This window comes from Triticum aestivum, chromosome 2B (assembly GCF_018294505.1).
Source record: "Triticum aestivum cultivar Chinese Spring chromosome 2B, IWGSC CS RefSeq v2.1, whole genome shotgun sequence".
NCBI classification, from domain to species: Eukaryota; Viridiplantae; Streptophyta; class Magnoliopsida; order Poales; family Poaceae; genus Triticum; species Triticum aestivum.
The window spans coordinates 759,884,323-759,900,268 of record NC_057798.1 but is presented as its reverse complement, the minus strand read 5'-3'; the positions used below and the strand labels follow the sequence as shown (position 1 = coordinate 759,900,268).

Genomic DNA, 15,946 nt, shown 5'->3' with positions numbered 1-15,946 from the left:
AGATGCTAGACAAATTCAAAAATTCAGACCTATCTGCCTTTTAAATGTCAGTTTTAAGATTATCACCAAAATACTGATGAACAGATTGAGCAAAGTAGTTAACCCTATCATTTCACCCATACAAACTGCCTTTGTGAAAGGTAGATATATTATGGAGGGAGTGGTAATTCTGTATGAGGCTCTTAACTCTATACAAAATAAAAAACAAAGTTCTATGCTATTCAAAGTTTACTTTGAAAAAGCATATGACAAAATTAAGTGGCCTTTTGTTCATAAGATGCTCAAATTAAAAAACTTTCCTGAAAAATGGTGTGACTGGGTGTTACACACTATGAGAGGGGGACATGTGGCAGTCAAAGTAAATGATGACATTGGCCCTTACTTCAAAACATTTAAAGGGCTGAGGCAGGGAGATTCCTTGTCTCCTCTGCTCTTTGATCTGGCAGTTGATTCCCTTGCCATCATTCTAGATAAGGCTAGAGAGGAAGGGTTTGTAAAAGGGGTTCTCACTGATTTTCATGACAATGGAGTCCATATGCTGCAATATGCAGATGACACCATTTTTTTGTTGCAAGATGATGAAGACTCTGCCAGAAATCTAAAATTCATTTTAACTGCTTTTGAACAGATGTCGGGTTTGACAATTAACTTTCATAAAAGTGAAATTATCTTGTTTGGGGGGGGCAATGAAAAAAAAAGAACTATATCAGGGTATCTTCACTTGCATCCTGGGGGAAACACCCCTGAAATACCTGGGGTTACCCATTTCCAACAAGAGAATTAGAAACAAAATGTGGAAGAATGTCACTGAAAAAATTGAGAAAAGATGTGCCTGCTGGCAGGATAGACTACTAAATATTGCAGGAAGAGTCACTCCGGTGCAATCCTGCTTGTCCAACATCCCTATATACATGATGTCCTTTTATCTCCTGCCAGCTACAGTCAGGAAAAGGTAGATTTTTATAGAGCTAGGATGGTGTGGCAATCAGAGGAAGACAAAAAGAAAAACCATTTGGTAAACTGGAAAACCTGTTGTCTTCCAAAACAACAGGGAGGCCTGGGAATTATCAATATTGAAATGTTTAATGTTGCTTTATTGGCTAAGTGGCTGTGGGAACTTGAGAACGATGAGGGTTTTTGGCAGGGAATTGTTAATAGAAAATATGTTGGGGACAAATGTCTCTCTGGGATTAAACATAAAAATGGGGATTTCCAATTCTGGTCTGATCTCTTGAAAATTAGAAAATATTTCTATCCACATGTTAAAAAAAATTGGGGGATGGCAGAAACACCAGGTTTTGGGAAGACTGGTGGGTTGGTGATAAATCCCTCAAAGAAGCTTACCCCTCTCTGTTTTTTATTAGCAATGATCAAGGGATCACAGTTAGAGAAGCAATTGATAAAGGATGGGGTGGCTTTACCTTCAAAAGAGCTCTGTATGGGGATACTAAGCTGTTCTGGAATAGTATGAGAGCAAGATGTGAGGAAGTTTTGATGCATGGGGGGAGGGATAAACCCATGTGGATGTTGACTTCTGACAGAAAATTCACTGTCAAATCACTATATAGGTTTCTGATCAAGTCTGACATAGGATTCCCTAGGAAGTTTCTGTGGAAGACTAAAGTTCCTACGAAGATTAGATTCTTTCTTTGGCTACTAGCAAGAAAAAGTATACTCACTAGAGACAATTTGTTGAAGAGGGGCTGGAAAGGAGATAAAAATTGTGTATTTTGTGGCAAAGATGAAACGATAGATCATCTGTTTTTTTCTTGCTTAGTAGCAAAAATCATCTGGGCTCTAGTGAGATGTGCATTTGATTGAGATGTACACCTGGAGACCTTAATGGGTGCTTCGGAACATGGTTGAAATTTTTCCAGAAAGATAGCAAGAAACTTATATTGGTTGGCGTTTCAGCGCTGCTGTGGGCAATTTGGCGATGTAGAAATAACATTGTGTTTGATAGAAAAATGATTTTTGACCCAATGGGTATTGTAAAAATGATGAGTGGATGGATTTCTGACTGAGCTGTTTTGCAGAAAAAGGTACCCAGGGGAAAGAATGTTGATGCTGGGAGCAAAACTAATCGTGCAAGTAGCAACTAATGTCTACAAAGCCGCGCAAGGCTGGCATTTTGGAGTTCTTCGAATCCAGCAGTAATGAGGATGGGGGAAGACTTCTCCTTTTGGCGCTTAGACGAAGTGGAGCGACGTGGAAGATCTGCGAAAGAGGCTCAACTTTTGTGCTTGCCTTGCTGTTGTGTTATATCCCTGTAGTTTTCTATTGCTTTGTTATGCTGAGAGACTTCTCTGAGTTGTAATAGGGCTAGATATTTCCAGTTGCGATCTCGAAGTACCCTGTTTGGATGCTTGGTTTGATGGTTTCTCTAATGGAAATCGGACGGAAAACCCTCTGTTAATCAAAAAAATGTTTTCATTGATTTTTATTGGACTAACATATTAATTTAGTGTGTAGAGTCAGTTGTTGTTTTTTGGACTTTCCAGGATATAAAATTTTCAAATCCAAAAAGAAAAAAGAAAAGAAAAATAGGACGCTAGTTTTCAAGCCATAAGAGCCACTGGGTGAGAAGCTCAACTGGAGGGGGGGGGCACAACCTCCACGCGCCACCCTTGGCATGAGCTCGAGGTGTGGGCATCGCCTCCACCGCATTTTGAAGCCCTAGCTCCATATGTACTAAAAATAACCCGGCGTAATTCAACCCTAATTTGTTCGCCGCTTCCACTTCCCAATCTTGGTTTTGGCCGTGTTCCGGCACCATGTCATAGGGAAAATTTGATCTTCATGAACCTCTCCATCACCCCTTGCTGCTCCTATGATGATCCAGGAGTAGTTAACCCTCAAGGTTGAGGGTTTGTACCAGTAGCTATGTGTTCACTTGCGGAGCTGAGTGTACTGCGCAGGGGGCTCAATTTTGGACAATTCTATGAAGAAAATATTAAGTAGAGGGTTTAGCTAGAAGAAAAAATAGTATTTTGCCCCCTCAAATGTTCAAATTTTGTGTCCCCTCCTCCCCCCAAGGAATTCTGGTGTAGCTCCGCCACTAATGTGTTCTATCTCTCTCCTTTGATCATGTAGGTGTCTGATCTTGATTGTGGGCAGCTTTGTTAATGGAGTTAAACTATGTATTTATCCCCTCATATTATCTTTGACGTGAATTGAATCTTGCTCATGCCATCATTATGTTGGATTGAAACTTTGGGCAACCAATGAGATTATGATGCGGGTCTAGTACAATTTCCGGAGGTGCCTGTAGTGGCATTGGGGTGACTCTATGGATAACCTTTAGAGCTAAAGGTGTACTCCCTCCGTTCCAAATTACTTGTCGCACATATGAATGTATCTAGATGTATTTTAGTTCTAAATACATCCATTTCAACGACGAGTAATTTGGGACGGAGGGAGTATATTGCAAAAAAAAAAACACGAATCTTAGAGCAATCGACGGCCCATGTAGACAGGGGACGTCCAGTTAAGTGTGAAGTTGCATTTTCGATTGATGTGGTCATGTCAGTACTTTCCCGTGTTCTTAGCGTCGCCTTGAGCCATTACTTTCATGTGCTTCCAGCCACTTCTCAGCGCCATCTGCCCACCCAAGCACAACGACCCAATGGCTGGCGATTTGAAGGAGGTCATCATGAGGGGGGTGGATATTGGCATTGGAAAATCACTTCTATTATTTAGCAAGTGAAGCTGTAATATTGACCCCGGGGCATGATTTACTACTAGCGTGTTTTATTTATGTAGTATTGACCAAATGCCCATGCAATCAGCCATACATGCACTCACTGGCATGCAGGCGGCCATGCAGGCACACCCGCCCTGAGTGAGGAAGAGTGGACTAGGCAGTTCATGTCTGAGTGTACTCTACCTACGTCCTATTACAACACATGTTTCTTCACTATTCACGGTGCAATATATATAGTTGTCATATCTAGTGGCGCCTATACGGTCCTATCTTGATTCCATGTATCTACATGTATAATTCTTTCTGTATGTAGTTTAGTTTAAGGACTTGCCCGGCGAGCTCTTGGCTGCAACGCACAAAGAAAGCGAGATGCCCAGCTGTTGTGCGATGCGGCGTGCAAGGCGTGATGTTTTGTGTCATGTAGCACGTCCTGAGAATCGGCAAGAGGCATGTGATTATGAAGCCTGGCCAACAGGATGAGTGCCTTGTTGGGCGGCGCGGTCAGTCTACAATGGAACATCCCAAAAGTCTCTTCTCTCTTCGAATTCTAGGGCTTCGCTTGTTATAGCATGTGCTGGCAGCGACGAGATCTCATCTACTTTGGAACAACAAATCGATATTGTTGTGTAATAACTTTGTTCATTGTGACGGAGCCATCCTAAACGCGTGTAGTCCAAGTCCACCGAGAGCTTTCCAACGGACCAGAAATCATCTCGATTGGAACTCGTATGCTCAAGTAGTGAAGTTCTCCCTGAGACCAACTTTCAACCCGAGTTATGATGCATGCATTGCACCAACCACAATATGTCAAAATAAAGTGCATTGTTCATCATTTGATGGTGTTTCTCCAACAAAAGAATGCACCGATGTGCTGCCACACACACACACAAAAGATGTGTCGTGTAGGCACCAAATAAAAAGAATTGTGTGTGTGCACGCGTGTGAGAGACGCGGGGGGGGGGGGGGGGGGGGGGGGGCGGTGGATCCACACCATTATTCTTTCTAGGAAATTGGATGGGAAACTTTCGGGATGGAAAATTTTGACCGGGAAACAAAATTGGGTGGCAAAATTTCAGGCCGGAAAAGGGACGAAATTGGGCGAGAACATTTTGGGAGGGCAATTTCGGGTGGGAAATAAAATTGACTCTTTTTACGGGACCTTTTTGGGAGGGAAATTTCGGTCTAGAAGTCGAAGCCATCTAGTTGATTACATGTTGGCTTGGATTAGTTCTTCGCTGCAGCGAAACTTTGGTGGTTGTGGCAACGTCGCTCTAGCAAATAACTATGCCTCGACTTCCCCCATCTTGGTGGTGGTCTACACGGCGCGTAGATAGGTCGGTGCCTTGTGTCCCTGTTGGTCGCTCGGATCAAAGGGGCTAGGTTTCTAACTATGGGCCAACAGTAAGTGTCCCTTTTGAGGGCAACAACAGTTTATGAATAGACGCATGAGCTAGTCAATGATGCTCACCGGTTTATTCAGTTGATTTTTTAGTAGATGCATGAGCTATGAATAGACTACAAAATTAATATTATTTTGATATTGCATGGTAGATTAGTTCTAGTGGTAAGTTACTTAAGTATTGGTGTGGTGGTACATGTTGTTTATGTCGTTTTGTGAGGGAAATATCTATTTATACAGCGACGGGTATGCCAAAACAAGAATTTTCTTAATTCTTCTCCAGTGAAGCAGAGTGGGGTGAGCAGTGGGGTCAATAGGTGAAAAACAAGGGCGGAAAATATTAGTAGCATAAAACGCTAGAAAGAATTGAGCAGGACAAAATGTTGGGAAATTTTGGTGGTAGAATAATATTGGAGAGAAAATGGCGGGAAAAATAGTGGGAGATATTGGGAAAAAATGCTGCAAGATATGGCTAGAAAAAGGTCGTATAAATGGGTAGGAGGGAGTGACATGAAAGACATTTTGTGGGGTAAGAGAAGAGATCATGTCATCCCTAGCTAGGGCACCATACTCTGATCGTCCCTAGTGAAAACGATAAGATGTTATTTAGGGTTTAATGTGTGATTATTAGAGTTAATGCATTTGATTTCTTTTCTTAACTTTCTTGATGGCCATGGCTACTAATTTGTCTGAATTGTTAGATGTTAATATATGTATGTCTGTCGGGGAGAGGTTTGAGCTAAGGGGAACCCTCCAAAAACCCTGGGTTCTAACACTGGGGGCCCTTTTCGCTACCTAGCAACCTGACGGTGACCTTGGCGAGGCTACAGGCTAGCGAGCACGACAAAGACGCAGGGAGCTACCTAGGTTCGGGCCACCAAGCAGTGTAAAATCCTACTCCTGCTTGTGTGTGATTGCTTTGGAGATATTGCACTGGTGTACAAGGTAGACGAGAGTGGAATCGATCAATCCCCCCTAAGGTAGCAGCACTGCCTCTTATATAGCTGCGTTGGTCCTCTTCCTCGAAAATATTGGCGGAAAGGGTTGCCACACAATGGAAATTCAAAGGGGGATAGGCGCTCAGTCCTATCCTAAGAAAAGCAATCTTCGCCTGGAAAAGACCCCATCCATGACGCGCTGGTGGGCTCGCCGATGACATATGCCCTAGTGCGCCGTGTCTTCGTGCTCTTCTCGCCCTGAAGTGGAGGCTTTGGAACTTGCTTTGGGGAGAGGCAGTCGCGGCTCTACTTTATCACCAAAGAGGAAACCTTCCCTGACCGCGCCTACTGGCATGGGCCCTGCTGTTGTCATCTTGCGCATGCGCATCACCCATGTGGTGGGCACGTAGCTACGTGACCCATGCTGCGCATCTTCCCCCCCCCCCCCCCCCGGAAGGGCCTCATGGGAGGCCGCCTCACAAGAGAGGCCTTGCGAGTCCGCCTGCCGCAGGAGACGGTCTTCAGTAGTGCTTGCTTCGCGGAGAGGGTCCTCGCGAGGCCTGGCCCTTGCGAAGCGTCTTATGTCGCGGCTCCCATGGCTGGGCCGCCTCTTGAGCTCTTCACCTGGTGTCGCTTCCTGGGCCGCAGGCAGATGGCTTGTAGTACTCTAGTTCCCACTGGGCCAACAATGTCCTATTAAGAAACTTGAGACTAAAATTATTTGCTATTTGTTGTTTAATTAGAATGAGTGATATTGCATGCTAAAATAATTAGGAACGTTCGTCACTACCTTTGCCTGGATATAAGGGCATGGACAGTACAATGGTCGCGAAGAGGCGGCCGGTGAGCAGCTAGAGGACGCGGCGCTGGAAGACCTGTTGATCCCTCCTTTGCCTACCGCGGTCGTGTAAATATAAAACGCGTCGAATCCCTCCTTTGCCTACCGTCATGTGCTCTGTTAGCATGGCATCGCTTTGGCATTACTCCGTGGTGCCTCCAGCAGCCTCACCAAGATCCCACAAGCATGTTATGGATCTCGGCGTCGTCATCGTGCAGCCATTCGTTGACATGGACCGGCATGAAGGTAAGCACACCAACTTCGGGAAGCGGCATGGAGGTATTTGACGCCATTCTTTATAAATACGGCTACGACGAACTGAGAGTGGCATTGTATTGGGGCAAGTGGCCTACAAAGATGGAAGATGGACTTCTAAAAAATTGGGTTGACCTTTCAACTAGAAACCATAAAAAGAACAAAAGTAAAATAAAAACTGAAATTGTTGTTCTTCCGCTATGTATATTGTTGGGCCCCACCACTAAGGCCAGCATTGCGGTCGGTGCTGAAGGTGGAGCACAACAGTTGGCTCGAAGCATGGAGCATGGTGGTCTGGAAGTCAAGCTTTTAGGTTTTCTCAAAGAAGAACAAAATACTTTCAAGCCATTGATTCTTTCATAAGTAGGATGGGGAGCAAAGCTAGACATTCATTAGGGCATCACCAATGCTGACCCTCAAATCGAACACCGCATCCATCCGTGGACCGGACAGGACCAGTCCGCGGACACCATCTGCACGCACCTTCACTGAACAAACATACGTTAAACAAAGGTGGTGATGGCCAAATTCGCCAACGGTTGGTGACCTACCCTACGAGGACGGCAGAGTGGCCAGTCACTGACTGGAGGGGTGCGGCGGACTCTTGTTTCGCCCACTTCAGCTTCTGCTTCTATTCCAACCACAACTGTCCTCATCCCCTCGCACTTGTTTAGGCACGGTGAGCACAGTTACTTGTCCATCTGGAAGAACATCTTAATTGTGTTGGTGGTCCGGTTTAAGACCGCTTGGTTCCAATGGTCCTGGCTGTTCTTTTCTAGTGCTGGAACGGTGGCGGGCATGATCACTGGAGTTATTATTGAAATATCTAAAAACACTTATATTTAGAAATGAAAAGAGTAGTTAGAAACTCGTAGCGTTTTGTATATTTTTAACACAATACAGACGTAAGCACTCATATATACGCACATACATTCACCCCTATAAACGCGCACACACACACCATATCCCTATGGGCACCTTCGAGAGACTGCGGCAGCATATCATTTTAAGATTTTATGAAGTCATCGTAGGCGTCTCATAGTCGACAAGAACGTCTTCTGCCACTGAATGTGCATCGTCGAAAACCCTAAAATAAATCCATGGTAAATGCGAGCATCGTTAGCAAATGTCATCCCTGGCAAACGTTGCTGGTCACCGTCACTGTCATTTATAGCTTCTGTTAAGGTAAAGGCATCGTTTCGAAAAAAAAAAGGTAGAGGCATCATAATTAAACTAAACTTTGAAGAGCAAGTAGAAATGAAACAATAACTTCAACTGTATTAGAATATACTCCCTCCGTCCCAAAATTCTTGTCTTAGATTTTTCTAGATATGGACATCCGTGTTTAAACAAATCTAAGACAAGAATTTTGGGACGGAGGGAGTATGTGATGCAGAGCACTAAATTAGAAACTCACGCGTTTAAGCGCTTTAGTCTTTTGTTCCTTTCTCAAAAAAAACATTTAATGGTAAAAACCTCGCTCAATCATGTTGCTTATACACCTGAACAATAGTTGCAACCGAGCCCTGTTTGCAGAGATAGTAAAGTGACGGACTGAGATGTAAGAGCACTCTGACTGATAAAATTGTTCCCCTCCCTGCAGCCTTACATTGTCATAGCAGCAGCTAGACCACGAACATCGCATTTTCAGCAAAAAGAAAAGAAAAAAAAAGTTTTGACATATCTATCCAAACTTGTCTCGCGACTGGAGTATCACAATACCAAGTGGCTACACGGCAAAATTTATTATCTCTGTTTACAAGGACCATGCATTTGCGACATGGTATAGAGAAACATGTGAGTATCGTAAAATCTGCAGCGCTGGCATGTAAATCTTGCCAAATAGAAGAAAGAACAAAAGATCCATCAATGATCGAGATCACGAAAATGTGATTGAAGAAGCGTACGAGTGAAGCAGGGTGAGCGTCTGCTCTGCAATCGCGCGTTTCCTTGCCTGCTTCACCCACTCGGCAGCTGCTTCCTCCGCTGCGGTCCCCTGCAACCCTCCTGTCAGGGTGTCGGCTGCTGCGCTCAAATCTCCTCCTACAATCAAGTCTTCCACTCTGCTTATGAGAGACTCAAGACCATCTCCAGATGGGTCCTCTTCGACCTGAAACCAGTTGCAACAGATTTAGAAGCATAATTTGTAATTTCAACAGTATCTCATCAGTGCAGGTATTTTTTATTAAGGATGGCCGAATTTACTAATAAGATTGATCACTGATTGTAACCATGCCAGAAGGATCCATTGCTATAAGGAGTCCAAAGGACAACTAACCATGCTCTATCAAGCCTGGTGGAGAGAACCCAGGGGGTCAACTAGGACAACTATTACAAGTGAAATGTGGAGGCAATACAGTGTCTGGACTTGAAACTAGATAATGCTTTGAATAAATAGTAGCATTAGATAGCTCTTGATCAGAAGATTCAGATACAAAACTTTCAGGTTCCACAATATATAATTCTTATCGACCAGTAGAAAGTTGCATGTATCAACACACCTTGATCTTAGAAGCAACACGAGCGACAGCATGCGTCAGTATACCACCACCACCTGATGGTATAAGACCGAAATGTCTGATTGTTACCTTCAAGGAATTAAACTGCAAAAAGAAATGATGGTAAGGGTAGCCAAACTAGATTTTGCTCAATAAGTGTCATGACAACTGACAGTACATCATTGCATGATTAATAGATATGACTTTTACCAAGTATTCAGGTTCTCAAATGGGAATGAATATTGTTTTGGGCATCAAAAGTACTTGCAGATAGATCATTATAGTTATTCTACATATAACTAGAAAAATAATGGTCAAAGGTATGGATGTGAAAGGTGTCTGTTGCAGGGTGTACCCCTATCTGAAACCACCTGTATATGTTTAGAAACAAAACAAGTAATTAACATCTGCAAGTAAATAGCGATCTCTAATATTCAAAAGGATACAACAATCAGGAATGCATTAGTATTACTTGAGTTTTCACACTGAGTTGATATTAAACAACAGTACATTACACAAATAAAAAGCTGTAAGCAGATGTGAACATTTATTGCAGCACAAAGACCTACCTTCTGTTTTAACTCCATCCGGGTATCTAATCCATGCTCGAGAACATCTTCTGGAAGCGATGAAAGAGCCAATTCTAACAGTGAATCTTTATCAATACCTTCAAGAGATTTACGCAATTGATCGACCTCTGTCCGGATTGGCGAGCCGCTGGATAGAGCTTCTTCCAAAGCAAGAGTGCCCTGCAGAGAATTAAGAATTATGTCATTAGAAATCTGAAAGCAGAGGATTAGACAATAATAACTAAGCTTCCAGCCCTCCGAAGCGAGTACATGATGGGATCAAAGTGAAATACTTACTAGAGCAAGCTTATGAACAGAATGACTCTGCCGAGCTTCTTCAGATCGCGCATAGAATGCCATACACAAAGCATCTATCTGAAAATAAGCCCAAAAAGGCAGTAAACAAGTGCAAGCAAGCTGAAACTGTACACACTGCACAAATTGTCTAGCAATGGAAGATGTATACATGGAAGATAGAACAAACAGAGATCACCTATTATTTTAAAAGAAGGAAAACAGTCCCTTCTTAGATAATGTTGATTGCAATAAAATCCATCCAATTTCACTAGTCAACAAATTCGCTTGCTCCTTAGTTCATTGCAAGTGAGCATGTTCTAGTACCATGGTCTCTAAGAATTTCTGGAGTGCACTTACTCAATTGATATGTCTACATGATCTTAAGATAATCTGCGTACTTCTAATGAAAGCTGTAGGGGAGACTCCAGCAGTATATAGATATTACCATTTTTGTGCGTACCACTAAAGCTTTCAAGGTAACCGCTCAATTCAGCAAATCATGGCTGCGAAACCGCATTTGAGAGACACGCGCTACTATCACGCGCATCTCCTGAAGTATTGGTATAGGGTACTGGGGTTGCAGTATGCCAACCTCATAAGGCTGTTTACAACATTGCCTATCATCGTAAAAGAAAAGATGGTACAGGTTCATACATTGAGATCTGCTTCAGCAATCTGTTCGATCTGGGATGCTTTCTCCTTTGCAAGAGCTGCGGCCAGTTCAGCTTTTGCCAACTCTTGTACCTTCTCAACTTGTTGACTTGCTTCCTCATCCTATTATGTCAGTCATAGTACAGTTACATAAAGAATTGATGTAAGGAGGGTAGAAAAAATATGGCACACCGAAGCACATCTGACAGACCTTCCGCTGCAGCTCATCCATCAGCTTTTGTTCAGTTTTTTCTTGAAGTTCTTTAACTGCAGCAGCAGCCTTCATTTTCTCTTTCTTCAGCTCCTGAAGCAACATCATGAAATTCAAAATGCCACAAAATTAAAGCAATCATCTGAAACTAAAACACAGACAAAAGATACTATATACAAGTATAGTGCATACTAAAATACACTGACAAGAGTGAAGAAAAGAATGCACATTGTGCAGATATAATTCTGATGTTTTGATTTTATTTAATCCATATTTCACTAGCATTTGAGAAATATTGTTAAACTACTACTCCTTCAACGTCTACATGTACGTCGACGCGATATTTGTTGGGTGGAACACTTGAAATTTTAACAGTCCATATACTACCTGGATTGATCACGTTGGTGCCATCTCAATGTATCAATGAAAAAGATTATCCAGATATTGTTGTTTTCATGAAATTTCCAATAATGTTACCAATTTTACATCTAGCAAACTGGCTCAATACTGAAGAAACATATAAGCGTACACATGACTTGCGTGTGCATAAGGAAATCAGAAAAAGCATGCCTGACTCACCTTATCCAGAATTGCTGCCTCTTCAGCGTACATGAGCTCCCGGGCCCTGGTATCCTTCAACTCCTTTTCGTATCTTTCCTGAAAAAACACAAGCATACCCAAGAAAAAATTATTACTGTCAACTCTGTGCTACTCCGTCCATTCAGATGTAAGGTGTTACTTTGTTTGCCACGAGTGGATTGGGAATGGTATGAAACCAAGAGAACTAGAGGGAAGTAAACATGATATCTATGATATTAATGTCTTGGGAATAAGAGAGGGATAAATTAATAGCAATATTTAGTTATAAATGTCGAAGAAAGGGGGAAACAAACTTGCGCAAAAGGAAGAAAGTGTCATCAAAATTTGCAAACCTTATAGTGTTGGAGAATAATATGCTCTTATTTCTTTAATAGGGGAGTATATATGCTCAAAAGGTTCAATGACTATTGTCATTATCAATAAAAACATGAACTAATTTAGCAGCACTGCAGCTGCTATGGAACTGCTGGATGTCCACGAGAACTGAAACAGCTCAACAGGAGGAAAACAATACTGTACAAAAAATACATGAAGGCATGCTATGCTACTGCTAATCCTTGATGTGTACAAAGCAACGACCATGGCTAAGTAGAAACATCACGTGCAAATGGATAACAAACCTTCAACTTCCTTTTCTCTTCAGAATACGTGTAAGCATCTGTATCTGCCTGCTTTTTTTCAGCAGCATGAATAGCATCTATAATATCCAGCATAATTTTCCCATCATCGGAAGCTTTTACACCACCAACAATGCCATCACTTTTAGTCTCCTTAGCACTCTGTTTAACAACATAAAGAGATAAAGTAAACATTGAAATATGAATATTAAGTATCAACTTATTTCTAGCAGCCTCTCCATCAATAGGAAGTATTTCTTCCAATGTTGGTATTGTCCAATTTTTAAAGGTGGGAATACATACCACATCTTTAGGAATATCATGCTCCTCCTGTAGTAAATATGTCTCAGCAAGAGATTTCTGTTCACCTACATCAGCACCTAATGGATCCTACAGATAAGGATTTATCAATTAGATGATTCTACCAGCGTCCTTATTCAATATATACTTAGAAACAGCATCATGCAAAAATACAGACATAAAAAAAGTTTCGTCAGATTTTGCTACATGGAACAACTGGTGGTGTGTTACTAAAAAGTAACTTACAATCTAGTGGTTCTAAACTTCACAGTGATATAACAAAAAGTCAATATACTATCAACTCAAAATTGCTCAAGAGCGCCAGCTCTAAATGTAAAATTCCAATCGAATAAAATTCAGAAATCACAAACATAGATAGATGATAGTACTGTTAAACAACAAGCTGTGACAGCTGCATGACTAATCATGTTTTTTAAACTAGATTACTGGAGGATTTCATTCAGATCTCCATTTCTAAATATTTCTTCTGCATAAATCATATGGCATAACCTTTACAGTGTATAATCTATAAAAACTGAAAGCAACACAGTAATCCTTGTAAGCCTGTAGAATCCATCGAATTACCAATTAGGAAGGAGAAAATATAAGTACTTTGATATACCAATCAACATGCAAATGATGATAAATCGGTGGTTAAATAACAAGTTCAGGAAGAACTCAAACCTTTTGTACTTCAGCCGTTGTTTGGCTTGATTCTACTGGAGAAACTGTGCTACTTATCTTGTCAGCTTGTCCAAGAGGAACTTCACCTGCTGCCTTATTTACAACATTTGGCTTTATGTCAACAGAGAGAGTATCTTGAGACGGCAGTTTAGTATCAGCACCATGCTCATCTTGAACTGGCAGTGTTCCCTGGGTTACGGTTTCTGTTTCTTTTTCTTCTGCAGGAGTAGGCTGCTCACCGGCAGTTGGAATCCCTTCAGCTGGAAGGCCCTTGGGTGTATCCTGAACAATGCCATTCTTTGGATCCAACATGGTTTGTTTCTGATCAACCTTTTGTTCAAAAGGGGACTTCAGATTTTCATACATCTTTGTGAGATTTTGCTCCCTGATGGTCGAAGGCAATTTTTCATCCATAAACTGAAGGTCTATGTAGTCAGCTCGATAAGCGGCCATACCAGCAGCACCAACAACCAGAGTTCCAAGCAGAACCTTTGGAACCTTGCTTCCAGACTTAGAAGGTTCTTCTTTAGGTCCAGGGACAGATTTCTGTGCTGAACCTTGTTGGGATGCTTTTGTTGAGTTTCTTCTGAGTTGACCGAATGTTGGACTTTGGACCTGATAAATAGGTTATTCTGTCACTTTTTTGCACTTCAGGCCTATCAGCAATAGAAAGAGAAAAAAATGCAAGAATACTCCCAACTATTGTGCAAACTTCCAAAGCTAAGGAATGGAATGAGGAAAGGCGGTTGCAAAAGCATTACAAACCTAATAACATAAATTGTGTGCATTCATTGCACGTAGAAAATCACTGCATTTATGTAAATATATGCGATGAGCACATGGAAAAAACTATACATGGCTTTTGACAGGTCCAATCAACTCGCAGTAGAATTTTGCGCTCGCACTGATAATACTACTAACGAATAAGTAACAACATAACATTACAAATATCACAAGAAAGTGTGGTCCTATTTTCTTCTAGAAGCATTCATCAAGGGTTAGTGAGTAATCGGTGTTCCGTATGAAAAATAATACAAACCTCATATGTGGCAAAATAAGTACAAATAACATGATTCATGTCAGCCCAATCTAATTGGATTCTTTCATTGCCAACTAAGCTAATGTCAACTCCTATTAAGTTCCAAACATTGCCACATGTACCACAGCATCATGCTCCAAACACAGACAGCCCTTAGTTAATCTATCTCAAATCAGATGAACACAAACGGGCTATGTTAACTAAAACAAATGACAGGACGAGCAGCATTCCCAAAAACTAATCAGACATGAACAGCCATAACACAGCCCCTCCACTGGCAGCTTAACCAACGAATCCACCAATCCCAGGCAAGCTCTCACAAGCAACTGAATTCTCAGCCCAACACACGCCTACCAGAGCAAGCAATTCGACCAGCTGCAACCACCGGAGACCGTCCTAATGGGGATCGAGCCACGAGACATAACGGGGACGCTTAATTACCTCGCTGGAGATCGGCCTGGGGATCCTCCTGAGGGACCGCAGCGGGTACAGATCCCGCACGCACCTGCGAAAGCAGAGAGAGCCAGGCATTAGGCGTGGAAACCCTAATTCGGCGGGGCGGGGCGGAAACCTAGGTCGGTGGCCGTACCGGCGCAACATGGCGGGCGATGCCGTGGGAGGCCTCCGCCTCTCGGTCTACTCGCCTCTGGGGAGGGCGGAGGAGGCGAGGAGCGGCGCGGCTCCGATCGTCCTGCGGGGTCACCGCCTTGCGCCGCGGGGGCGAGCCGGCGACGGCGGGGGAGAGGGCGAGCGGCGCGGGGAGAACGGGGAAGACGGCCGTGTGACGCGGCCTGGTTATGTGCGGCTTCGGGAGAATACGAGACTGTGTTTTCTGGTAAAAGGAATTGTTTTTCTTTCTTTTTTTAGGTCAAGAATTATTTTTCTAATGAATGGTAAAAGGAATTTCTAGAGGTTGATTGTAAAAGTCACCGCACCGGTGGTAAACCTGAGGGAAGCCGGGGTAAAAGGCCCAGGGCCGAAAACCCGGGATCCGGGCCCGACTCGTGCTTAGCTTTTGCGCACAAAGTCCAAGGAGACTAGAATAGAATCTGCCCTTTAAATGAGATCGTGGGATTAATAGAAAAAAAAATCATATTTAAACAATCCAAAAAAATCTGAAATTATTTGACAACATACCTATGATGTATATCTACAACTGCAAAAAAGATCAGCTCAAAACTCGGTCTAAATTGGAGATACAAAAATGACAAATTCAGCTGTGAATAGTGGCAACTTTGATGAATAGTGTTTGTCTTTTTTGTTTCTCTATATAAGTGTAGTTTGAATTAGGAGCTGGAACTTCTTGAGATTATACATCAGACTTATGTGTGTCTGCAAACATAAGGG

General features: G+C 42.5%; 1 protein-coding gene across 1 annotated transcript; it reads right to left on the bottom strand.

The window, feature by feature from the left end:
- Window positions 1-8,670: 8,670 nt before the first annotated feature.
- LOC123047208 (uncharacterized) lies at window positions 8,671-15,435 on the bottom strand. The gene is made up of 12 exons (XM_044470706.1): window positions 15,189-15,435; window positions 15,041-15,104; window positions 13,561-14,175; window positions 12,880-12,966; window positions 12,580-12,738; window positions 11,939-12,016; window positions 11,360-11,452; window positions 11,152-11,271; window positions 10,498-10,575; window positions 10,201-10,380; window positions 9,635-9,736; window positions 8,671-9,243 (listed from the first exon to the last, which is right to left on the bottom strand). Exons 1-12 carry the CDS (start codon window positions 15,197-15,199, stop codon window positions 9,013-9,015), a joined length of 1,818 nt encoding a protein of 605 aa, XP_044326641.1. The 5' UTR covers window positions 15,200-15,435; the 3' UTR covers window positions 8,671-9,012.
- Between the last annotated feature and the right edge of the window lie 511 nt (window positions 15,436-15,946).

Excerpts from the sequence above, each read along its gene's own strand:
- LOC123047208 (XM_044470706.1), bottom strand. Across the intron at positions 11,453-11,938 it reads AGGCAGCAATTCTGGATAAG|GAGCTGAAGAAAGAGAAAAT; the intron begins GTGAGTCAGGCA and ends ATGTTGCTTCAG. Across the intron at positions 9,244-9,634 it reads GTGTTGCTTCTAAGATCAAG|GTCGAAGAGGACCCATCTGG; the intron begins GTGTGTTGATAC and ends AACTGGTTTCAG.